This window comes from Notamacropus eugenii, chromosome 3 (genome assembly GCF_028372415.1).
Source record: "Notamacropus eugenii isolate mMacEug1 chromosome 3, mMacEug1.pri_v2, whole genome shotgun sequence".
Taxonomy (NCBI): Eukaryota; Metazoa; Chordata; class Mammalia; order Diprotodontia; family Macropodidae; genus Notamacropus; species Notamacropus eugenii.
This window is the reverse complement of record NC_092874.1, coordinates 232016618-232041835: the sequence shown is the minus strand read 5'-3', so window position 1 is coordinate 232041835 and position 25218 is coordinate 232016618. Positions and strand designations below refer to the sequence as shown.

The 25218-nt window shown below is 37.8% G+C and overlaps 1 protein-coding gene across 1 annotated transcript; it reads left to right on the top strand.

The window, feature by feature from the left end:
• Positions 1–4647: 4647 nt before the first annotated feature.
• Positions 4648–24796, top strand: PRIM1 (DNA primase subunit 1). The gene is made up of 13 exons (XM_072655089.1): positions 4648–4885; positions 9372–9529; positions 17025–17131; positions 17208–17281; positions 18071–18207; positions 18683–18741; positions 19138–19247; positions 19845–19936; positions 20346–20484; positions 21473–21542; positions 21738–21832; positions 23029–23127; positions 23699–24796. The coding sequence occupies exons 1-13, from the start codon at positions 4783–4785 to the stop codon at positions 23716–23718; spliced, it is 1263 nt and encodes a 420-aa protein (XP_072511190.1). The 5' UTR covers positions 4648–4782; the 3' UTR covers positions 23719–24796.
• Positions 24797–25218: the final 422 nt, after the last annotated feature.

Here is a 25218-nt window from a genome sequence, read left to right as displayed (position 1 = left end):
GAGAGGAAAGAATTTCCCGATGTAGCCTCAGAGAAAATTCACATAGTTCCTAAACAATGTCCTACTTAACAAAGCCAATAAGTTTACTCAGACAGTACAACACCAATATGAAAAGGTTTCATATTCAGCTGTCCCTTCAGGGGAATTCTTTTTCTCAGAATCACTATAATTCTGGCAGGAATTCTGTGTGAAAGAGGAAATCATGAGAGTGTAAGGAGGTGATGATGAATTATTTGAGTGTTTTGTATGTTTTTGTATTCTCTTATGAGTTCCTGTGAGTTTTTGCATCTTTTTAATTTTCTAGGAATTTTTTTTAAACTGTCCTCATATGCACTTGACGGCTAAGTTTACATGGGAGCTAGAAACCCACTTTTGAGGGGAGATTTCCTGAACAAATTTTAGCAATAAGGAGTGAGTCAAAGAGAGAAAAACTGACCCTCCTGGGGTCAGCTTCCAGGATTGGACCCACTTTGTGTGAACCTGAAGTTATTAAAGGAAATTAAGGGGAGAGCCTGGGACATGGGACATAGAGACAATTAAATCTACGAAGAGTTGATGAGATCATTAAGGGAAGAGAATATAAAGAAGGGTGCCCAGGACATGGTCTTGGAGAACAACTACACTTAGGAGGAAGAAAGAGGATGATTATCCAACAAAGCAGAAGAAAAGATCAAACAGAAGAAAAACAATGAGGAGAGTGTGGTGTCACAGAAGAAAAGAAAAGATGGCATTTCCAGAAAGGTTTGATCTAGATGAGGGGTTCTTAACTTGGGTTCCAAATACCCCTCAGGTGGTACTTGGAATCTATTTGCATAGATTTCAAGAGGGGATCTATGAACTTGGGACTTTTAATAATTTTGATAATCATATTATATAATAATTGATTTCTTTGTAATCCTATGTATTTTATTTTATTTCATACATTTAAAAACATTTATTCTGAAAAGAGCTCTAATAGGCTTCACTAGACTGCCAAAGGGACCCTGGACACTAAAATGGTTAAGAACCCCCAATCAACACAGGGCTTCCAATGTTGCAAAGAAACAGAATGAAGAATGAGAAAAGGTTACTGGATTTAGCAGTTGATAACTTTGGAGACAGCTATTGATCTTGGAAGAATGACAAGGGCTTTTCAAATGCTGCCAAATCCTGACTATCTTAAACAATCCTAGCTGTGGAAGTCCAGCAAAAGGAGAATCCTGGGACTACTTCTGGAAACCAGATTTTCAGGCTACTTACAAAAACTATGTAACCTATGTCAACCATTATAGTTTGTTCTAAGAAACAAACAAAATTAGGCTGCAAGGTGTCAACCTGAAAATTTGGTTAAAGGAGGCAAACAGGCTAGGTGATAAGTAAATCTATATTGTTTGTTCCCTTAAAGCTAGTCTAAGCTAGCTAGCTTGTACATACAAAGTGCCAGAGTCTAAGTTCTGACTGTCTGATGAAAGAATGACCATGCTTAAATGTGTTTTAGAACAATTCCAACTCAGCATGTTTGTGTCACTTAAATTTATGATCTCCATATATGATTAGCCGTATTATGACAAAGGAATTTTCTTAATTGAATAGATGGTAAATACAAAAGATAAGAGAGTTGATAAAGTGTCCATTGAAATTATAACCTAGGATATCTGTGTTTTCTTTACCATTAACATGTCATAACATAGTATGCATCCATAAAATATTAAGATAAGAAAAGGTCTCATTATTCAAGATAGTGTCTCAGGTGAAGGGTCTCATCCTTAATGGTTGTAAACAGAGGAAAGAATGCTCTTAAGTCAGTCCCATCTGGCCAAGGTCAAGTTGACATAGGAGAGGTATTCTCAGAGAACAAAGAAGCTGTTAGTTCCAGGCTCTTCTTCTGGTTGATTAGTTCAGGCTCTGTCGCTTATTGAGGTTATTAAATTGATATTAAATGATTATCAATGGGCAAGCTGATTTCTCTCAAAGCTGGCAAATCATGCATATAGAGATATACATGAGAGTTCGTTGTGAAAATGAGTCCAAGGAAGAATGGAAAAGGGGGACCTTATATCTTCAGAGCAATTTAATTTCCTCTCACTCCTCCCTCCCTTCCCTGCTCAAGATACCTGTGTCAGACAAAATTATAGTCTCCATATGTGTTAACCATAATATGAAAAAGGAATTTCTTAGTAGGATAGATTGCCCATACAATAATATTAAAGAAGGGTCAAAATGTCAATTAAAATTCCAGTCCAAAATGTCTGTGTTTCTTCTATCATCAACATGATATAATATAACAATGTAATTTAATATAACATAATGAAATATAATATAATGTAACATAATATATGTCCATAAACTGCCAAGATAAGAAAAGTGCCATTATTCAAGATAGCATCCCATTCAAGGTGAGTTGTCCTTGGCAGTCAGGAATGTTTCTGGACAGTTTCATCCAGCCTTGTAGTTATTGACACAGGAAGGAGCATTTTAGGTTCACTCAGAGAGCTGATCAAAGCATGTCTGCTATGCTACAGCCCGAAAAGCATTATGGTAGGTTAAGTTCAAAGTGGGCCAAAAAATGCTTTTCTCCTGATTGGTCAATCCAGGTTTTAGGCCTTTCTCAGCTGGGGGGCTCGGGGGTCAAGGAGGTTTGGGGAGGTCTCTGGCTAGTTCACACCTAGGTACTTCTCTGAATGGGAGAAATCAATGAGTAGATGAAGTTCTGCTGACTGAAAGGGAAGTCTGACTTGTGATCTGTGGATAAAATGCGCTCGACTTTCTTCCAACCCCATAAAGGTAAATTATTAGAACAAAAATGGGGATGCCACATCTTCTCCCAACTCCTTGTGAATGCATCCATCCCTCTCTCTTTTTTTTTTAACAGAAAGAAATTTATTGGGAATATTTTGAGAATACATTTGAAAGAATAGGTCAATGTTTTCCAGCAAGGTAGGGAGTAGGGATGCTCATTCACTTCAACCAGAGCAAAGGAAGCCCCATTCAACCCTCTCTACACCTTCTCTGAACATGTTGACATTCTCTCATTGCCCTTCTGGCAGGCAGAACTTCAGCACCTTCTCCAGTATTTCCTCCTGCCAGAGACATGCTCAGACTCACAAAAGCTTTCTCACCTTTGGACATTTTCCTTCAAGATTTGGATCAAATACTTAAGAAATTAGGGCTTTTCCTCGGGGTGTGATAGAGACCTGACTTGGAAGAGCCAATCGCTAAATTTTCATTGCAAGAATTTGCACCCTGAAAATCAGCAAGCTACAAATTGGGGGTTGATTTATTGTTTGGGGGTGGGTGGGAATCAAAGAAGGCTTTGTAAAGGAGGGAGTAATTAAGTTGAACCTTGAAGGAAAATATCCCTCACCAAAGCAATTGCTGCTTTTTCTCAAGGTGTGCTGGAGACTCACGAAAGTCAACTGCTAAATTTTCATTGTGAGAATTTTACACCTCAGAAATCAGCAAGCTACCAGTTAGCTTAATTTACTATTTTGTTTATGACCAAGACTCTAGATTTAAGAACGTGATAGCTTACACAGTAACAGCCATGTTGTTCAGTGACTGACTTTGATAGACTTAGCTCTTCTCAGCAAAGCAAGGACTGAAAACATCTGCAAAAGACTCATGATGGAAAATACCATCCACATCCAGAGAAAGAAATATAGAATCTGAACGCAGATAGAAGCATACTATTTACTCCCTGTTTTGTTTTGTTCTTTCTTTCTCATGGTTCCTCCCATTCGTTCTAATTCTTCTATACAATATTACGAATGTGAATAATAAGAAGTTTTTTAATAAGAAGGTACGTACATGTAGAGCCTATATGAAAGCCTATGCCTGCCTTAGGGAGGGTGGAAGGGAGGGAGGCAGAGAAAATTTAAAACTTATGGAAGTGAATGTTGAAACCTAAAAATAAATTAATTTTAAAAAAAAGAAATTGAAAACAAGAATGCTGGATTTGCAAGAAAGTAATGGAGAAAATGTTAATAATACAGATTTAACTTAAAAGTGTGTCCAGCATACAACCCTTTCCCCTATCCCAGTCAACTGTGAAACATTTACCAGCACTTTTACCCTGTCTGCCTCTCCTCCAGTTTTGTATTTATTCTTGTGCTGTATCTTCCCATACAACACGGGTCGCTTAAAGGCTGGGATTATTTGCTTTCCCTCTTGGTATCCCTAGCGCTTAAGTTGCTTCCTTGCACACAGCAGGTGCATAATAAATGTTGGATGACTGCGGACGATCTCCCTTCCTGTCTCGTTCAAACTCACTTCAAAGGTCAGTCAGTCAGGCTAATGCTTCTCTTTCTTTTAACTAAGAATTATCCCTTAATTTAATTTAACATTCATTGTTTAATGAATTCCAAATGCTCTCCCTCTTTTCGGCCCCTCCCCCGCCCAGGTAAGACATATGCTATCAATTATACATGGGAAATCATGCAAAGCATATTTCCATATTCAGGTTAAGGATTCCTGTAATTCACTTCTCTCCTCAGTGACCGGATGGGGCGGGACTGCGTGATCTTCAACGTCTTCCGGCCTCTAACGAGTCTCTCCAGTTCCCTATGGAGGATACAGAAGTAAATCAGTACTTCCTTCTTCCTTCTCGCGCGCCTGAGCACAAAGTGCTCTCTCCAGTTTACAGTGCCCTATCGAAGAACTACACGTCCCAGAAGGCCCCGCGAAAGACCCTTTCCCGTCGCGCCGCGGGCGCGCCTGTGCAGTGACTTAGACTCGGGATTCCCATTTCCCGCCAAACTGTGAGACTGGGGTTTCTCTTGCCGCTAGACAAAATCCCCGAGGCCCATGGCGGCGTTTGACCCCAACGAGCTGCCTGAGCTGCTCAAGCTTTACTACCGGAGGCTCTTTCCCTTCTCCCAGTACTATCGCTGGCTCAATTATGGCGGAGGTGACCGGGGAATGGGCTCCCGGGAGGGGAAAGCAGCTGCGGGAGGGGGCGGGGGGAGGCGTGGAGAGCCTTGGGGGCGCACGGAATAGGAGTGCCGTCCTCTCCAGGTGGGGAGAGTGACCCAGTCACCCCACTTCTGGGGCCTGGCCTCCTTGAGCCCAGCGCCTAGGAAGCGCTTTGTAAGCGTTAGCCATCCTCATCGTCATTGTTACTGTTGAAGCGCTACATAAATATCGGCTATCGCTGTTGAAGCGCTACGTAAAAGTTAACTGTATTCCTTATTGTTGTCAGATTGAAACTCTATGTAAATGGTAGCTCCCATCATCGCCGACATGCTGTGGAAATATTACCCATCATCGTTATTGTTCTTGTTGAAGCGCTGTGTGTAAAAGTTAGCCATCATCTTGGGCCGTTATTGTTACTGTCCAAGAGCTGCATAAGTGTTAGCGATCGTCATTGTGCAAGCAAGCGCTGCATAAGTGTTAGCGATCGTCATTGTGCAAGCAAGCGCTGCATAAGTGTTAGCTATCATTACTGTGCAAGCAAGCGCTGCATAAATGTTAGCTATCGTCATTGTGCAAGCAAGCGCTGCATAAATGTTAGCGATTGTCATTGTGCAAGCAAGCGCTGCATAAATGTTAGCGATTGTCATTGTGCAAGCAAGCGCTGCATAAGTGTTAGCGATCGTCATTGTGCAAGCAAGCGCTTCATAAATGTTAGCGATTGTCATTGTGCAAGCAAGCGCTGCATAAATGTTAGCTATCGTCATTGTGCAAGCAAGCGCTGCATAAGTGTTAGCGATCGTCATTGTGCAAGCAAGCGCTGCATAAGTGTTAGCTATCATTACTGTGCAAGCAAGCGCTGCATAAATGTTAGCTATCGTCATTGTGCAAGCAAGCGCTGCATAAATGTTAGCGATTGTCATTGTGCAAGCAAGCGCTGCATAAGTGTTAGCTATCATTACTGTGCAAGCAAGCGCTGCATAAATGTTAGCTATCGTCATTGTGCAAGCAAGCGCTGCATAAATGTTAGCGATTGTCATTGTGCAAGCAAGCACTGCATAAGTGTTAGCTATCGTCATTGTACAAGCAAGCGCTGCATAAGTGTTAGCTATCATTACTGTGCAAGCAAGCGCTGCATAAATGTTAGCTATCGTCATTGTGCAAGCAAGCGCTGCATAAGTGTTAGCTATCGTCATTGTACAAGCAAGCGCTGCATAAGTGTTAGCTATCATTACTGTGCAAGCAAGCGCTGCATAAGTGTTAGCTATCGTCATTGTGCAAGCAAGCGCTGCATAAATGTTAGCGATTGTCATTGTGCAAGCAAGCGCTGCATAAATGTTAGCTATTGTTACTGTGCAAGCAAGCGCGGCATAAATGTTAGCTATCGTCATTGTGCAAGCAAGCGCTGCATAAATGTTAGCTATCGTCATTGTGCAAGCAAGCGCTGCATAAATGTTAGCTATCGTCATTGTGCAAGCAAGCGCTGCATAAGTGTTAGCTATCATTACTGTGCAAGCAAGCGCTGCATAAATGTTAGCTATCGTCATTGTGCAAGCAAGCGCTGCATAAGTGTTAGCTATCATTACTGTGCAAGCAAGCGCTGCATAAGTGTTAGCTATCATTACTGTGCAAGCAAGCGCTGCATAAGTGTTAGCTATCGTCATTGTGCAAGCAAGCGCTGCATAAGTGTTAGCTATCATTATGGAAGCGCTACATAGATACTAGTTTATCATTATTGTCCAAGTGCTACATAAATATCACCCTTATTGTTATTGAAGTGCTATATAAATATTAGTTATCGTTATTGTCCAAGCGCTGCATAAATGTTTGTTATCATTATTGTGGAAGCGCTCCATAAATCAACTATCGTTTTATTGTTGTTGAAGCGCTATATAAAAGTTATCTTCATTACTGTTGAAATGCTGTGTAAATGTTAGCCATCATCGACATTAATGCTGAAGCGCCATATAAAAGTTATCGCCATGATTGTTGTTGGACTCTGTAAACATCCTCATTACTGTTACTATCAGTGAGGTTAAAGTATTTCAGGCAAGATGAGGAGGAGCCAGGTCTTCTCTGGGGATGGCTCCTCTCCTCTCTTTTCAGTGCTTCCTCTCACCCCTTCCACATCTAAGTTACTTAATGAATTCTGGTTGGATTGCATTAGAGTAAATTTGTTCTGCTTGCTCCAGAGTACTAAACTAGGAGTAATGGGTAAAAGTTGAAGAGGAAGATGAAGCCTGGAATGAAAAGAAAGTATTTCCAAAAGTAATAGCCTTTGAGAAAGCCCTCTTCACTTAAGGCCCTTTTAAGCAAACCCTGGATGAGTACTTGATTGTGTTGTAGACTGGGTTCTTGTTTTAGTTCTGGGTTGGCCCAGATGCCCTCAGAGGTCCCATCCACCTCTGAGATTTTGAGAATTTTTCCCCTCTCCCCTCCCAGTCTTTTGAGTATCACTGCTTAGAGCTAGGGAAAAAGGAAATTAACAATTTGAGCTTTGAAATCCTAGGGCTCTGGGAACCAGGAGACCTGGGTTCTAATCTACCTTCTGCTAGCTCACTGAGAAAATGAGAGGGTTGGCATGGAATTTTGGATCCCTTGATGTTTGATCTATGAATTCTCCAGGATCATAGAGAGCTTCATAGGCCTAGAAGGGAAAAGGACCTTCAAAATCATCTAATTCAACCCTCTAATTTTACAGATGAGAAAACTGAGGCCCAGAGAGGTTTAGTGACTTTCCCAAAGTCAAATGGTTGATCAGGTGAGCCAGGATTTGATCCCAGGTCTCCATATTCAAGGTTCTTTCCACTCTACCAGAAACAAGACTTAACATCTTTATTCCTCTACCTAATACAGCCTATGAAACGGAAATATTAATCCTGAGAAAGCCCCAGAGTGAGGGACTGAAAAGATAGCTTTTTTTTTTAATTTTTTATATCAACCAAAACATTCGAATAAATAATATAAGAATGATTTTACATAAACCATTGCATATGTAATTGATGTAACCCAAGTTATTTGCAATTTGTTTTTAAGTTAGGTGTGTTAATTTTAGCAAATTTTTCCCCTAATGATCTTCCAAAACCATGTGTATATTTTCAGGTTTTGCCCCTGTTATTTTTAAGGATTAATGGGTGTGTTTATTGTCTTTCCATCTTCTGAAAAGAGAATTATTCAGATATTCCTTCCTCTGTTTGTTGTTCTAGATCAGTGTTCTCCAGTTTTTTTTAAATCATGCATCCCTCACAGCAAAAAAAAAATTGAGCACTCCCTAATATGGGGATAGGAATAGGGACTGGGCCTGTACTTTCATTGTTATAATGAACTCCCAAGTGAGGAAGCTCCCTCTACCAATGCAGGGCTTACAATCAGACTGAGGGAGTCGCCTAGAGAATTTAGAAATTATGTTGCCCAGTGTCAGAGGTGGCAGGTATGTGTAAGAGGTGAAATCTCCCCTCTCCCCATGTATGTATATTTAATTATTTATAAATTACATAACTGTGGTACTTATTTTAAAAATGAGGTAAAGGTGGAATAAACAATATTTCAAATAATTTTGATTTTATTAACAGTTCATAAAATAGTTTTGCTATCTTGAAAACATTTTTAGTCAGAGCAAGAGTGATTGAATATGCTTTATTGTTTTTAAAAAGCTTGATTTAATATTTTGTGATGCTGCAGTTGTTACAATATGACTGAAAGTAAAAGAACACATGAGGGTGCCATTGTCAACCATTCTGCATCTTGAAATTCTTGATCTTCCTTGTATATTGAAATAAAACAACCATCTGACAGATCAAATGAAAACATCAGTGTCAATCCTTATATTATATATTAGTGATGCTTGATTTCTGCCTTTTATATATTTAAAATACATTTTATTAGCGTTCATAATTTGTTTCTCCCAAATGCACATAAGCATCAATCATACTTCGTTCTTCTTACATCCTGATAATCAGCACTTGGTTTTCTATAAACAAATCCTGGGACTAGGTGGAACCTGAATCTTAAAACTGGTGGGTGAGAAGGACTTGATGTGTAGCACTGCATTCTACCTGCTGAAGGAAGTAATGTTATTAGAAATCTAGATTAGAAATAATGACTGATTGAACAAGTCTCTTTAATTTACTAGGTCCACTGTCTAAAATCTAGAGGTAGGCATACTTCAGTAAACATGCTGGAATACTTAATTGAGGTCTCCTTATAAGTAGTTCTTTCTGGAGCATTTACCTTGTCGTAAGTTCTCTTACCTCCTTCTCTTCCCCAAATCAGGGGAACCACAAGTCTATTACATGTGAATTTTCTTTTTTCATTTTTGCTTCTGTAGCACCTAGCATAGTGCTTTGCACACTTTTAACTGATACTTGTTGAATGAAATTGAATAGTAAACTCTCAGTGTTTATTGACTCATTAATGTCATGTCTGCTTTGACCTGAAAGATTAAAAGAACTACATAAATTTAAAGTGAAATTTGTATTTTTCAGTGGTAAAGAATTATTTTCAACACCGGGAGTTTTCATTCACACTGAAAGATGATATATACATTCGCTACCAGTCTTTCAACAACCAAAATGAGATGGAAAAGGAGATACAGAAATTGAATCCATACAAAATTGATATTGGAGCAGTATATTCCCACAGAGTAAGTATCTGCACATTTTTACTAAGATTGTATGGGGCCTGCAGCCTTCTTGAAGTAAACCCTTTGGACATATTTACAGTGATGCTACAAGCAAGTTTTACAAGTTCATTAAACTGAATTGACAGAGAAGGGGAGTGACATGGTCAGACCTATGTTGTGGGGTAGCTTTGTGGAGGATGAATTGCATTTTGGAGAGACCTGAAGCCGGGGGACAACTATTTCAGCAGTCAGGCTAAGAAGTGATAAGTGCTTAAACTAGACAGGTCAGGATAGGTGTGGCCCTTGTGATTGGCTGTCACAGAGTAGGTGGGACGTGACAAACTCCACCTGAGTACTCCCTTCAATGAAGTTGGCACTTGAGTCTCAGTGTGTTGTGTGTAGTTGTTGCTGTTGTTATTCAGTTGTTTAGTCAAGTCTTACTTTTCATGACCACATATGGGGTTTTCTTGGCAAAGATACTGGTGGGCTAGTTTGCCATTTCCTTCTGTGGAATTAAAGCAATCAGGTTAAATGACTTGCCTAAGGTGATGCAGCTAGTGAGTATCTGAGGCTGGATTTGAACTCAAATCTTCCTAACTCTGGCAGCAAGGTGGTTCAGTGATTAGAGCACTGAGCTTGGAATCAGAAAGACTCATCTTCATTATTTCAAATCAGACCTCAGACTCTTACTTACTAGTTGTGTGTTCCTAGGCAAGTTACTTAACCTTATTTGCCCCACTGGAGAAAGAAATGGCAGACCATTCCAGGATCTTTGCCATGAAAACCCAAAAAAGGAGTGACAAAGAGCCAAGAGTTGAACACAACTGAAACAGTTCACTAACAAAAACTTCCTCCCTCCAGGCCAGACACTCTATCCACTAAGCCATCTAGCTGCCTCCAAGGCAAACAGAAGTTAGGTGACTTGCCCAGGATCACAAAGCTAGTAAGTATCTGAGGTCAGATTTGAACTCAGGTCTTCCTGACTCCGGGCCCAGTGCTCTATATATTCTCTAACTGCCTCAGTTGTACATAGTAGATAACCACAGAACACTTGTTTACTAAAGTTGAATGAAAGGTTGGTTTGCAAAAACCATAGCATTTGAGGGGATAAGAAAAGGAACTCTGTTTTCCTCATACTAAATCTGAATTGGTAAAAATTTTAAAATATTTTTAAAGAAATGCTGTTTGATAACTTTTATGTACAGTAATCAAATAGCATTAACTCAAGTGCTCCCTCCTATGCAGATCCCTTCCTGGTCCCTGCTGCCTTTGAATAGATTTTATCATTTTACATCTCTCTAGTGCACTTACATTGTTCAATAAACATCTATTAAGGGCCTACTATGTGTAAGGCACTGTACTCGGGGCTCAGGATATAAAAATAAAACCATCTTTACAATCAAGAAACTTACATTCTACTGAGAAAATAAAAGATATACATAAGAGAATAAATACAAAGTAATTTCATGAGGGAGACAATGCTAACAGAGAGTTAAGAAATGCCTTAAGTAGGAGGTGATGTCTCAGCTGTACTTTGAGAGATTCTTGGTAGGGTGGAGAGCCCCACCTCCTGCACTCCAGACGTTTTGGGCTACTTGTTCAAGGGCATGGAGGCCAGCGATAGAATGTGTGTAGGGAACAGCTAGCAATACAGTTTGGCTGGAAAAAGAGATTGAGTGAAGGAGAGTGATATAAAATAAAACTGGAGAAAGAAGCAGGAATCAGACTGTAGAGATTGTTAAGTGACAGGCTAAAGCACTTGCATTACAATATTTTAAAGATATTTGCTATCTTTTAAGAATATCTTTTGCAGTCAGGTATAGGATAGTTTGATGAGGGGAGAGATTGGAAGCGGTGAGACCAATTAAGAAGCTATTTCAATAATCTAGGCCAGTGGTCACCAATATAGAGGCTGTGTAATGACTCTGAGAGAACCATGACTTAACCCCAAGGAATGTGTGATCAACTAATCTGAGAGTGGAAAGATGAGTCACATGCTACCCTCTTCCCACTTGCCTCCCCACCCCCTACCCCCATAGTCAAATGAGGACTTGTCTCCAATACGGCTATACCTTACATACACATGCCCTGTCCCTTCTTCCATACCTTTCAACATTCTCACTTTGCCCTCTCCCTCCATTGACCTGCCCTAGCCGTGGGCACCTCAATTATCACTTCTGTGTTTGATTCCCAAATCTAATAAACCCAGGTTTACAATATGAACTGCTTCTTAGACATCTCCTCCAGGATGTCCAGTAAGCACCTTAAACTCAACATTTCCAAAATGTAATTATCTCCTCCCCATCCCCTCCCGCACTCTCCTACTACTAATCCCATCACCTTGGTTCCTGACCTTAGAGTCAACCTTAATTGTTCCATCTTTCTGCCCTACAAATCCATTTAGTCCCCAAGTCCTTTGATTCTGCACCTCACATCCATCCTCTTCTCTCTACCCACACAATCTGTACCCAAGCTAGACCATCACCACTTGCCTAGACCAGAGGTCTCCAGACTTTCTTGAGGGCACATAATCTATCACTAAACAATTTTTTTGAGTGTGTGCTCTCTCTATATATTTACTTATCTGTACATTTTATATATATATATATATATATATATATATATATATACTGCTCTACTAATAGTTAAGCATATTATTAAAACTGCATACACACAAACTACACAAAAAATCAGGATGGTTTTTGAAATCCTTAAAAAGAAATGAGATAAAGATGAAATAATATTTTAACCTAGAGTCACCAGGGATAATTGAATCTCAGGCAGCTGATAAGGTTACTAAGGAGAGGAGAAAAAAGAGAGAGGATTGTTTGTGTAAGAGAGAAAGCAAAGAGAAGAGAGAAAGAGCTAAAACACCCTTGTGGGGTGGTGCCCAAACTTACTGGGAAGGAGAATGACAAAAAGCCAAGAGGAGAACTAAAAAAAAAAGTAATGTCATCTTAATCAAGGACAAAGAGTGTGGCCAGGAGGATTGGCTTATTAGTAGTTCCAAAATCTTCAGCTAAGTCAAGGAGAATGAAGACAGAAAAGAGCATTGAATTTAGCAGTTAAGGGACAACCCTAAAAAGAGTCATCCAACCTGCAGGTGGAGTTGAAAGCCCATTTTTAAGAGACTGAGAAGTGAGAACTGAAAGGTAGCATGGTAGAGTGGTCAGAGCACTAGATTTTTAAGTCAGACAACCTCTATTCAAATCCTGACTACTACATTACCTAGCATTATGACTGAAGAGATCTCGGACTTGTGAACTAAAAAAAGGACTTTAAAGATTATGTAAGATTTAACATCCACATTTTACAGAGAGGAAAGCTGATGCGAAGGATTTAAATGACTTTCCCAGGGTCATGTTGGTAGTAAGTAAAATGGTCAGAGTTAAAACCACATTGTCTCATTTTCTCATTAGTTAGCCTTGGTTTTCTCATTAGTAAAATGGAAATTATGATAACTTGCACTGTCTGCTTCATGGATTGTTGTTAGGAATGTACTTATAATACTTAAAGAGTTATATAAACATAAGTTGTCCTTATTATCTCATATTATAGTTACATAGGTATCATATATAAGCTATTAGATTATAAATTCTGTGAGAGCAGAGACTATGTCTATTTAAACTTTGTATCTCCCAATACTTACCAGAGTACTCTAATAAAATAGGCACTTAATAAGTGTTTTTCATATTGAAATAGAAATTCTTGTGATAATTTATAATTAGCACATTGTTTATATTTTTGAAAACATTTATCTTAAGATTAAACATGCTAACAGTCGGTATATATTGAGTACCTGTATCAACTATTTAGTAAACCCTCTTTTTATTTTATAAGATTTTGAGTTCTAAATTTTCCCCTCTCCCTAAGATGACATGCAATCTGATATAGATTATACATGTACAATCATATTAATTATATTTCCACATTAGTCATGTTATGCAAGAAGAGTCAGAATGAAAGGGAAAAACCATGAGAAAGAAAAAGTAGTCTGCTCTGCTCTGCATTCAGACTCCATAGTTCTTTCTCTGGATGTGGATAGCATTTTCCATCATGAGTCTTTTGAAATTGTCTTAGATCATTGCATTGCTCAGAGGAGCTAAGTTTAACAAAGTTAGTCATGGAGGGGCGGAGCCAAGATGGCAAAGTAGAAAGACATAGATATGGAGGCTGTCCCCACACAGCCCATAAAAAATCTGTAGAGAGGGACTCTCAACAAATTGTGTAACAGCAGAAGTGGAGAACAACAGAGTGGAGGAGATTTCCAGCCCAGGGTGACCTGAAAGGCCCACGGGAAACATCTGTTGCACCGGTTGCAGAGCGGAGGGTGGAGTCTAGCCCAGCCTTGGCCACAGCCATCGACTTGTGAACAGCCCTCAGGGGCGGACTCCATTGTTGGAGTGTAAAAACCCTTGGGGGCACTGAAGAGCTGAGTCTTACCTTAGCCCTGAGTAGAGGCCCTGAGGCAGCTGGTCTTTGTCTCATACTGAATGGCGGCCCTGCCCATCCAGCTTATCTGAAAATCAGCCCCCCAGTGCTGACTTGGCGGAACTGGAGGCCAGGTGGCTATGGAGAGGAAACTCTGCTAAGATTCTGGGCACAAAAATTCCTCTCTGCACCCAGACCAGTACACACTTGATTATGCCACCTTGGAGGAACTGAGATCTTACAGATTCCCAGAATATACCCTACTCTTGACAAAGGACCCAAAAGTCAAGTAAACTGATTGGGAAAAATGCCCAAAAAAGGGGAAAAAAATAAGACTATAGAAGATTACTTTCTTGGTGAACAGATATCTTCTCCCATCCTTTCAGATGAGGAAGAACAATGCTTATCATCAGGGAAAGACACAAAAGTCAAAGTTTCTGTATCCCAAACATCCAAAATAAATATTCAATGGTCTCAGGCCATGGAAGAGCTCAAAAAGGATTTTGAAAATCAAGTAAGAGAGGTGGAGGAAAAATTGGGAAGAGAAATGAGAGAGATGCAAGAAAAGCATGAAAAGCAGCTCAACACCTTGCTAAAGGAGACCCAAAAAAATGCTGAAGAAAATAACACCTTGAAAAATAGGCTAACTCAATTGGCAAAAGAGGTTCAAAAAGCCAACGAGGAGAAGAATGCTTTAAAAAGCAGAATTAGCCAAATGGAAAAGGAGGTTCAAAAGCTCAATGAAGAAAATAGTTATTTCAAAATTAGAATGGAACAGATGGAGGCTAATGACTGTATGAGAAACCAAGAAATCACAAAACAAAACCAAAAGAATGAAAAAATGGAAGATACTGTGAAATATCTCATTGGAAAAACAATTGACCTGGAAAATAGATCCAGGAGAGATAATTTAAAAATTATGGGACTACCTGAAAGCCATGATCAAAAAAAGAGCCTGGACATCATCTTTCAAGAAATTATCAAGGAAAACTGCTCTGATATTCTAGAACTAGGGGGCAAAATAAATATTGAAAGAATCCACTGATCCCCCCTGAAAGAGATCCAAAAGAGAAACTCCTAGGAACATTGTGGCCAAATTCCAGAGTTCCCTGGTCAAGGAGAAAATATTGCAAGCAGCTAGAAAGAAACAATTCAAGTATTGTGGAAATACAATCAGGATAACCCAAGATCTAGCAGCTTCTACATTAAGGGATCAAAGGGCTTGGAATATGATATTCCAGAAGTCAAAGGAACTAGGATTAAAACCAAGAATCACCTACCCAGCAAAACTGAGTATAATACTTCAGGGGAAAAAATGGTCTTTCAATGAAATAGAGGACTTTCAAGTATTCTTGATGACCAGACCTGAGCTGAAAAGAAAATTTGACTTTCAAACACAAGAATCAAGAGAAGCATGAAAAGGTAAACAGCAAAGAGAAGTCATAAGGGACTTACTAAAGTTGAACTATTTACATTCCTACAGGGAAAGACTATTTGTAACTCTTGAAACTTCTTTCAGTGTCTGTGTAGTTGGTAGGATTACATACACACACACACACATATATACATACATAGAGAGAGAGACAGAGAGCACAGGGTGAATTGAATAGGATAGGATCATATCTTTAAATAATGAAATTAAGCAGTGAGAGAGAAATATATTGGAAGGAGAAGGGGAGAAATGGAATGGGGCAAATTATCTCTCATAAAAGAGGCAAGTAAAAAACTTTTCAGTGGAGGGAAAAAGGGGGGAGGTGAGAGAAAAAACTTGAAGGTTACTCTCATCACATTCAACTAAAGGAAGGAATAAAAGGCAAACTCATTTTGGTGTGGAAACCTATCTTACAATACAGGATAGTGGGGGAGAAAGGGATAAGGAGAGTAGAGGGGATAATGGAAGGGAGGGCAGTGGGAGGAGGGAGTACTCTTAGGGAGGGATAGGATCAGAAGAGAGAATAGAAGAAACGGGGCAGGATAGGATGGAGGGAAATATAGTTAGTCTTACACAACACGACTATTACGGAAGTCTTTTGCAAACATACACAGATATGGCCTATATTGAATTGCTTGCCTTCCAAAGAGAATGGGTGGGAAGGGAGGGATAGGGAGAAGTTGGAACTCAAAGTTTTAGGAACAACTGTTGAGTACTGTTCTTGCAACTAGGAAATAAGAAATACAGGTAATGGGGTATAGAAATTTATCTTGCCCTACAGGACAAAAGAGCAGATGGGGATAAGGGAAGGGAGGGATGTTAGAAGGGAGGGCAGATTGGTGAAAGGGGTAATTAGAATGCTCGGCATTTAGGGGTGGGGGGAGGGGAGAAATGGAGAGAAAATTTGGAACCCAAAATTTTGTGGAAATGAATGTTGAAAACTTAAATAAATAAATTTAAATAAATAAATAAATACAGCAACACAGTTAGTCATGGCATAATGTTGCTGTTACTGTGTGTTCTCCTGGTTCTGATCACTTCACTCAACATCAGTTCATACAGGTCTTTCCCAGTTTTTCTGAAGTCCACCTGCTCACCATTTCTTATGGAACAATAGTATTCCATTGCATTCATATACCACAACTTGTTCAGCCATTCCCCAATTGATGGGCATCCCTTCAGTTTCCAATTCTTTGCCACCATAAAAAGAGTATCTATAAATATTATTGTGCATGTGGGTCCTTTTCCCTTTTTTATGATCTCTTTGAGGTACAGACCTAATAAGAATATTGCTGGATCAAAGGGTATGCACAATTTTATAGCCCATTTGGTATAGTTCCAAGTTCTCCAGAATAGCTGGATCAGTTCACAACTCCACATTAATTTTCTGATTTTCCCATATCTTGTCCAACATTTATAATTTTCCTCAAACCCTCTTTTTAATAGGTAGTAGAAAAGTAGACAAGTCCAACCCTCATTAAATTATCACAAATTCCTAATTTGTAAGATCCAAATTAGTGAGATTTTACAGATTTAACCTGAATATTTGTGGCTTCTTCATTTTGACCACTGTTCTGTATGTGGTAGTTAGGAGTAGAGCAAATGAAAATGCTTTCTTGAAATTAATAGTTGGTTTTTTTTTCTTGTCCACAGCCCATTCAGCATAATACAGTGAAGCTAGGGGCTTTTCAGGCTCAGGAAAAAGAGCTGGTGTTTGACATTGACATGACAGACTATGATGATGTGAGGAGGTGTTGTAGGTAAGGACATAAACACCTCAGAGCTGGATGGGGGGATTCTGTCGGCAGTCAGTCACTAAGGGTCACTCTGCTTCAGTTCTGCAGATATATGTTCTAAATGCTGGACCCTTATGACAATGGCCATCCGCATCATAGACAGAGCTCTAAAAGGTAAAGTATCTTGCATGGGTTCTGAATTCTAGACACTGTATTTTAGGAGCAATGCTGGCAAGCTGTAGCATGTAGAGAGAAGGGCAGCCAGGATAGTTAGAGGACTCAAAAGTGTCATGTGAGGAATGATTAGAGGAAGTAAGGATGCTTAACTTGAAGCAGAATAAACCAGGCTGTTTTCAAATATGTGAAGGACTGTTATATGGAAAAATGATTAGATTTATTCAGCACAGCTCAAGGAAATATAACCATTGAGTTCCATTTGGTGGAAGGTTCTGGAACTACATTTCACTTCATATGGAAGAGAAAACTTCTTAATTTAGATTAATAGTTTTCTTCTGAGAATTAGTTTATACAGCTGTGTTGTTGTTCAGTCATTTCAATGGTATCAACTCTTCATGACCCCATTTGGAGTTTTTCCTGGCATATACTGGAGTGGTTTGCCATTTCCTTCTCCAGCTCATTTTACAGGTGAGGAAACTGAGGCAAACAGGTTTAAGTGACTTGCCCAGGGTCACACCTCTAGTAAGTGTCTGAGGCTCTATTTGAACTCAAGAAGATGAGTCTTTCCTGACCCCAGGCTCAATTGTACCACCTAGCATCCTTATACTACTATAGCATCTTTTTTTCATTAGTTCTCAAGATGTGCTTATCCTTAAACGTGTGATAGAAAAATGGAGTATTACAGTAATTGCCATTTGCAAACATCATACAGATGCTTTTCTTTTTAAGTTGGTATATCTGGATTTATTAGGAGAGAAAAAAAACACCCAAGTTTTCTCCCCACAGAGGACTTTGGATTTAAACATTGCCTCTGGGTATATTCTGGAAGAAGAGGTGTTCATTGCTGGGTCTGTGATGAAGCAGTCAGAAAATTATCCTCAGCAGTACGCTCTGGAATAGTAGAATATCTAAGTCTTGTAAAGGTATGGTACTCTTAACTACAATTGAAATTTACTTGTATGCCAAACATTATTAACTCTGGATTATTTAGTAGTACAGAACGTGAAAACTTGGTATTATGCTTATTATAAGTACATCATTTAGATTATCCCATTTTAGAGTAACTTTAATCATGATAGCTGATTTTATTTGGAAACTGTTAAGGGACAATTTGATATTTCAAACTTGCATTTAAGTTTTTACCCTGATAGTAAGAATGGAAGTTAATTTGTTTTTCCTATTCATTTTTGCCAAGTAAAATTACCATATAAAATTGCAGATGTGGGGACGGCGTATTAAATAGCTTCCAAACATCCACATTTAAAGAAAGAATATAATCAACATTTTGTGTATTTTTTTAACCTTAATGGTTACAAATAATAATAGAATATCTTGAATGTTTTTTTAATTTGCATGTGCTATTTAATTCACAAACAGTTCTTTTTTATTATTTTTCAGGGTGGAGAAGAGATGAGAAAGAAGGTTCATCTCAGTACAAAGATTCACCCTTTCGTCAGGTCTGTTCAAAAAGACATTGTAATTCAAAGATTTTTTTTTTATCCATACTTCATAGAAACACACTTCATATATGTTATTCTTTTTTATTTTTATTTTGCCAATTTCTACTTTTGTCTTTTAAAATGCTGTTATGTGATTAAACCAGGTTGCTGAAATTAAAGCTATGAATTCTGCTCTATTTTCCTTCTGATTAGATTGCTATCCTGTCTGAGGCTATTCCTGACATTACAGTATTGTGGGCTTTAATTAACATTTGTTTAATTAACATTTGCATATCTAAATATCAGTTCAGTGAAAATTGAGTAATAGATGAATCGAACAACTATCCCAATAAATAACAGAATTCTCATATGTGTATGTTGCTCATAATGGATTTGTGGGTTTTGTTCCTACAGAAAATCAATAAATATAATAGAAAAATATTTTGAAGAATATGCCTTGGTTGATCAAGATATTCTTGAAAATAAAGAGAACTGGGATAAAATATTAACCCTTGTCCCTGAATATATCCTTTCTAAAAAGATTGTTAAACTGTCTTCATCTGTGATACTCTGAATAAGTGAATAATTGTTTTCTGCCCTATTTTAGTCCTTTTATTCTTTAAGTCTATTAATGTAATTTTTTGCCCTATGGATTTCTTTCCTTTTCCTAAGAAACTGCAAAAATAGTAACAAAAAAATTGACATTCAGAAAAATCTAGTCAACTTAAAAATATTCTTTCTTTGGAAATTGCCACTCCTTCAGAATTTAGGGCTGTTTAGCAGTACTGCTTCTTCCATATAACTAAATGAAGTTTTAAGAAAATGTAGGTCCAGGAGAATTTATCCTAACCTCTTATTGCAGTTTGTTTAGGAATAAAGACTGATTACGTTGTTGCTGTTTCATTAGGAAGGCTTTCTGACATGCCATCATTATGTTGTGTCAAGGGGGTTTAACGGTTAAAGATTCTTTTAAAAATTGTGGCTCTAAAAAGCAAGTATTTCCCCCCAAAAATATCTGCAAACTTTGAGCCTTCTAATGAGGATCCATTGCATGAATCAACTTTGGAATTTACCTTATTTGTGCCAGAAGCTAATGTTCTAGTTTCTTAACTGCCTGTCACCTATTCATGCTGACCTTCAGCAAGGATTCCAGAAGTGTCATGATTCAGTCCAGCGCTGGGAACATTTGAAGAAAGTAGTGAACAAAAATCGGGTATGTTTCACTAAAATACTTGGTTTTGGAAAGGGAAAGAATATAATTTATTGAGTACTCACTTTTTTCTTAGTATGTTGAAAATGGCCAGTCATTTTTACCTTGCAAAAAGAAATAGAGGTGCATCATGGTCTTACTGGTCTCAGTCAGGAAGATCAGGTTTGAGTCCTCCTTTTGCATTCCTGGCCTGTGACTTTAATATTTGACCTTAAGCTGACCTTATAAGTGCCCCACACAGGCCTTTTAAGACCAGAAGTTGTAGACCAGATGCCCATCTGCACTGGTACAGAGAGTTTCTTCACCAGGACTTTGCTGTACCAACGAAATCATAGAACCGGACAAAAAAGAAAAAATAATTTAAAAGGCTCCCTGCTGCTTATCACACTGGACTTCTGTTTGTTTTTAAAAGGCTGTCAAAAATGAGAAGTTTGGACCCTGGGTAGAGTGGGAGATCATGCTACAGTACTGTTTTCCTCGACTGGATATTAATGTTAGCAAAGGAATCAATCATTTACTGAAGAGTCCATTCAGTGTTCATCCTAAAACAGGTACAGTTTAAATAAACACAAATAGGAAATGAAAATTCTTAAAAGTTTTTATTTTAGCAAAAAAGTCTTAATGGGTGGAGTATCTTCTATTGAGATAGAAAGGTTGAAGAGTTGGCATCTGGTCAGTAATCCATAAGGTAACTGAGTTAAACATCTTTCTATATAGTCAATTAAGTAATAACAAATTAAAATTTTAAAAACATGTACCTATAACATATGCCAGGAACTATCCACTAAACAATTACCACTAACTATATAATTTTTAAATGAGTCTGTTATTCACAGTATTAATATCAGAATTCGCAAGTTGGAAGGAACCCTAGAGAGATTAAGTTATTTGTCCACTGTTAAAATTCTAATTAGGGGCAGAGTTCAGATTCCCAGCCCAGTTCTGTGCCTGTCACTTTCATAGTGGTTGTAAAATACATTTTTAGATCTTTTTTTTAAAATTATTTTAATGAATCCAAAGTGTGAATTTAGAATGAAAATGAAGATTGCCATATTGGGGAAGAGCTATGGCCTACCCAGCACAATGCTCTACCTTTGACAGAACCATCATTGGATATGTTCTAGTGGGATGTGGTTTTCCTCCTTGGAGTTGGTACATCCTCAATTTGTTTCCTTTGGTGTAACACCTTAGGGCTCTGTTGCTCATGATTTTATCTAAATTGTTTGAAGCTATTTTCAGCCTATCCCATCTCTGGGTAATGAATTTAAATAGTACTTTCTCCTTAGTTGCCTGAAACTTAACTTCAAAGTGGTTCCCTTCATTTTATGGTTCAGAGAGTTGGTGAACAAGTCAGTGTTCTCTCTGTACAGACTATGAATGATTTTATAAACATTTCTCAAAATGCTTCTGGTACAGCTTTTCCCCCCTGTTTTATTTTTAGTAAAGTGTTATTGAATTATTATAACAGAAAAATTGAAATGATTTGCCCTCTGTTAACAGCAAAGAATTAAAGTTATTTGTTTATTTTTGTCCTTGTAGGCCGTATTTCTGTTCCTATTGATTTGCAGAAAGTGGATCAATTTGACCCATTCACTGTTCCTACCATAAGGTGTGTTACATATCAATGGCTGCCCTTTATTTGAATTTCCTTAGAAACCTTTGTTCTGAGTAGGTTTATTTGGATCCCTTCCTAAAATGTGTCTGTGGGTATTTAGGAGCACTATAATTTGTAAGATAGCTGTTAATTAAGTAGTTATATTATAATAACAACCTAGACCCACCTTTGAAGTTCTCTTATTTGTAGCCAGATCTGCCATGAATTAGATATGGTCTCCACTAACGAAGATGATGGGGACAAGGAGAATGAAGCTGAACCTGATACCAAGCGTCGTACTAGAGGTAGGTCAGTAATATATGGGTGCCTTACTGTAACTCCCTTTGCCCATAATAGAGTTCTACATAGTCTGAATCCTTAATAACAATCATAATGCTATCATAGCATCAACAAGCATTTTTTTAAACATGCATTTTTTAAGTGCCTGCTATATACCATCCACAGTGCTATACACCAGAGATACAAGCAGAAAGAAAGAATCAAGGAGATTGTACCATAATACATCACTAAATAGTGTTATTGAATAACCAGTCACTTATCACACCTTGTCGATTCAGCATCCTGGTCTTCCACCAACACTATTGAAGTAGCTTCCTAATAGGCCTCTCTACCTTGCATTCTCCCTTTTTCAGTCTGTCCTTGGTATTACTTTTAAAATAACTCTGTGTACTCAGAAATCTCCAATGATCTTACTCCTCAAAAATCTTCAGTGGCTCCCTACTGCCTATCAAATAACTATTCTACTTTATATTTAGGACCTTCCACAATCTGGCATCAGCCTGTACATCTGGGTTTATCTCACCTTATTCCCTTCCACATACTCCACACTGGGGCCCAGTTAGACAACTCTTGACTGTCATCTTGCTGTCTTTACTGATACCATTCTCCTTGCCTAGAGTGACTTCCCTGTATTTTTTAAGTTCTAGGTCATTCTTTGAAGCACAACTCAATGACAAATGGCATTTCTTCTATAAAATCGTCCTTTATTCCCTTTGGTTAATAATGGCTTTCCCCTGTAGACCTCACATAGCACTTTACTTTGCAACTCTAATACATTTAACATGTAATGGTATGTGTTGAAGAAGTCTAAATTTTAAATGGGCCAGTAGATTCCGCCTGGTATTGCTTCAACTATCCAGATTTTTATTATGGCAAGATGGTAGATCATTTTGTCTCATTAGAAATGACATCTCCATAGTAGCTAGTTTAATTGACTTTCAACTCTTAGAGAAAAAAGCCAACCTAGGGAAATCAGACACACAATTGTAATGTGTTCAAATATGGGCAACTATGCTATAGTGAATAATCTGAAAAGCATATACAGTAGTAGATGAAGAAATTGGAAATGTTTCACCTGCAAAAGATAAGACAACCAAACAGAAGTGGGGTACATTAAAGAACATTCACAGGCTTCATAACCACAGTCATGATGCCTTTGATGCTAAAAGGTTGAGTTGAACACATTTTATTTGTCCTTCAGATTATAAGAAGACCAGACTGGCTCCCTATGTGAGAAGTTTTGAACAGTTTTTGGAAGAACTGGATAAGTCCAGAAAAGGAGAACTTCTGAGGAAGAGTGGTAAGCATTCAAAAATTAGCAGAGTTTCCATGACCCTCCTCCTTTAATCTGTCGCAGCTAAGTGTGGGAGAAGGAGTAAAGTATAGGAAGAAGAGAGATGTTCAGGTTCTAACCTCAGCATTCCCCCAAATTATTGACTTGGTTTTGATATCCTTAAAGTGTTTTTAAAAGTTGTAATCATTTTCTCTAGAAGTATATGGCAGTATTATGGAAGTATAGATTTCTCACTTCCTTTTGAAGCATCTGTATGAAAATTTAAGGAACAGAACCCAATATAGTATGTACATACACATATCCATAGCAGAAAATCAATTAATATTTGTTGAAAGAATGAACACAGTAGAAAACCACATTAAATGCCATGATTAGATGCTATTAATATTAAGTTCTAAGAATTCCTATTACACTGTACCAACCTACAATGTAGGTTTCAGTAAACATAACAGTAAGTCTCTAACAGGACTGAGAATTCTTTGAAAGATAATATTTAAGTGTAGAAATGATTGGTTGTTTCTTATTGTCCTCTGATATTGGTTTGCTGCTAAAAAAAAAATATAACTTTCTATTTTAGATGCACAGAGAGACTTCTGAAGACAACGGCTCCCTTTATACCAAAGTGGATTTCTCTGACCTTCAACTAATAGCTCATTATATCCAACTATTTAATAATATTCTGGACCATAAACAATGTAATTATGGGATCATAGCTTACAAATGTTAATAGCACTTTATATTGGAAAGGTTACTAACGCTATTAAAAATATATTTACAAATGTAAGACATCTGACAGAAAGAGAATTTGGTGATAGTTGAATCTGATATCATTTTCAAAGTAGATTTTTTTTTTGGAGAGGAGGAATCAGGCTTTCACAGGTGCCGGTTTCTTAGCTTTCTGATACAGTTTGTTTATACCAAAGTGGATTCCTTTAATATTTTTTAGTAGCAAAAGTTTTCACCTTGTTAGCAAAAATATTATTAAGGGTATCTGAGCAATAACATACTCAGTATGCTAATTTCAGTTCACTGGAAACAATCAGGAGATTTTCCTGGTAAAGGAAGGGTTTGTCCTTATTAAGTATCAGCCAGTTAAGTTTACTGACATGTATGTTCTGAGTCACAACAACTTTTCTGAGTTTCTGTGGTCAGCCATTCATACCCCCAGTGCCCAGCCTTCACAATTAATTTTTAAATAGCACATAGAACCTTTTTTTCTTTTTTAAAAATTTTTAACTTAAAACAATACCTCCCCGCCAATAAATGAGCCTTTCCATACAGAACACAGGGAATTGCTTATGAAACTGAATCTCTGCTTCATACCTCATGCTTTTCTAAAATGATAAATTTTACATGCTGCTTTTCAAACCAACTTGCTTATCTATACTTGTTTCTATTCTCTTCTATGCATTTTTAAAAAAATGTTTAGATGATCCACTATTTGGCATTGTAATTGCTAATCTGCTTTCTCTTCCAGCCTCCACCTTCTACCCCCCCATTAAAAACTAAAACATTGTTACACCTAAGTCAAACAAAATGAATCCAAAAATGTATACCTCTTTCTGTCCTTAAGTCCATCACTTTTTTGTCAGAAGGTGGACAGTATGCCTCACCTCTGCAGACATGGTTGTTAACTGCATTGATTAGAATTCTTAAATTTACCCTTCTAGCTTTCTCTTGTCTCTGAGTTTTCATTTCGGTATTTTTATTCAGTGATGGTCTTTTCTTCATAAATGTTTAAAAGTCTTCTATTCCATTTTTAAAAGTTTAGCCTTCCTTGCTAGTTTAGTACTATTGATACTAAACAGAGTATTCTTCAAGGCTCTTTCCAAAGAAACTACTTGTAGCTACTTCTTGTTCCCATGTTCCTGAAATTCTTAAAATTAAGAAACAGTCTAGAAATAAATACTGCCTAACCTTAACCTTACTGTGAAAGAATTAGTTATGTTATAAAAACTACCTTGACATTTTAAAGTAGCCAAGTACTTTACTTTGAAAATATGTTTTTAATTTGGTTTCATCCAGGTACTTAATTTTGTGTCAATATGATCCCAAGTGACAGATTTCCCATATTTACTGTTAAACTTTTAAAATGCC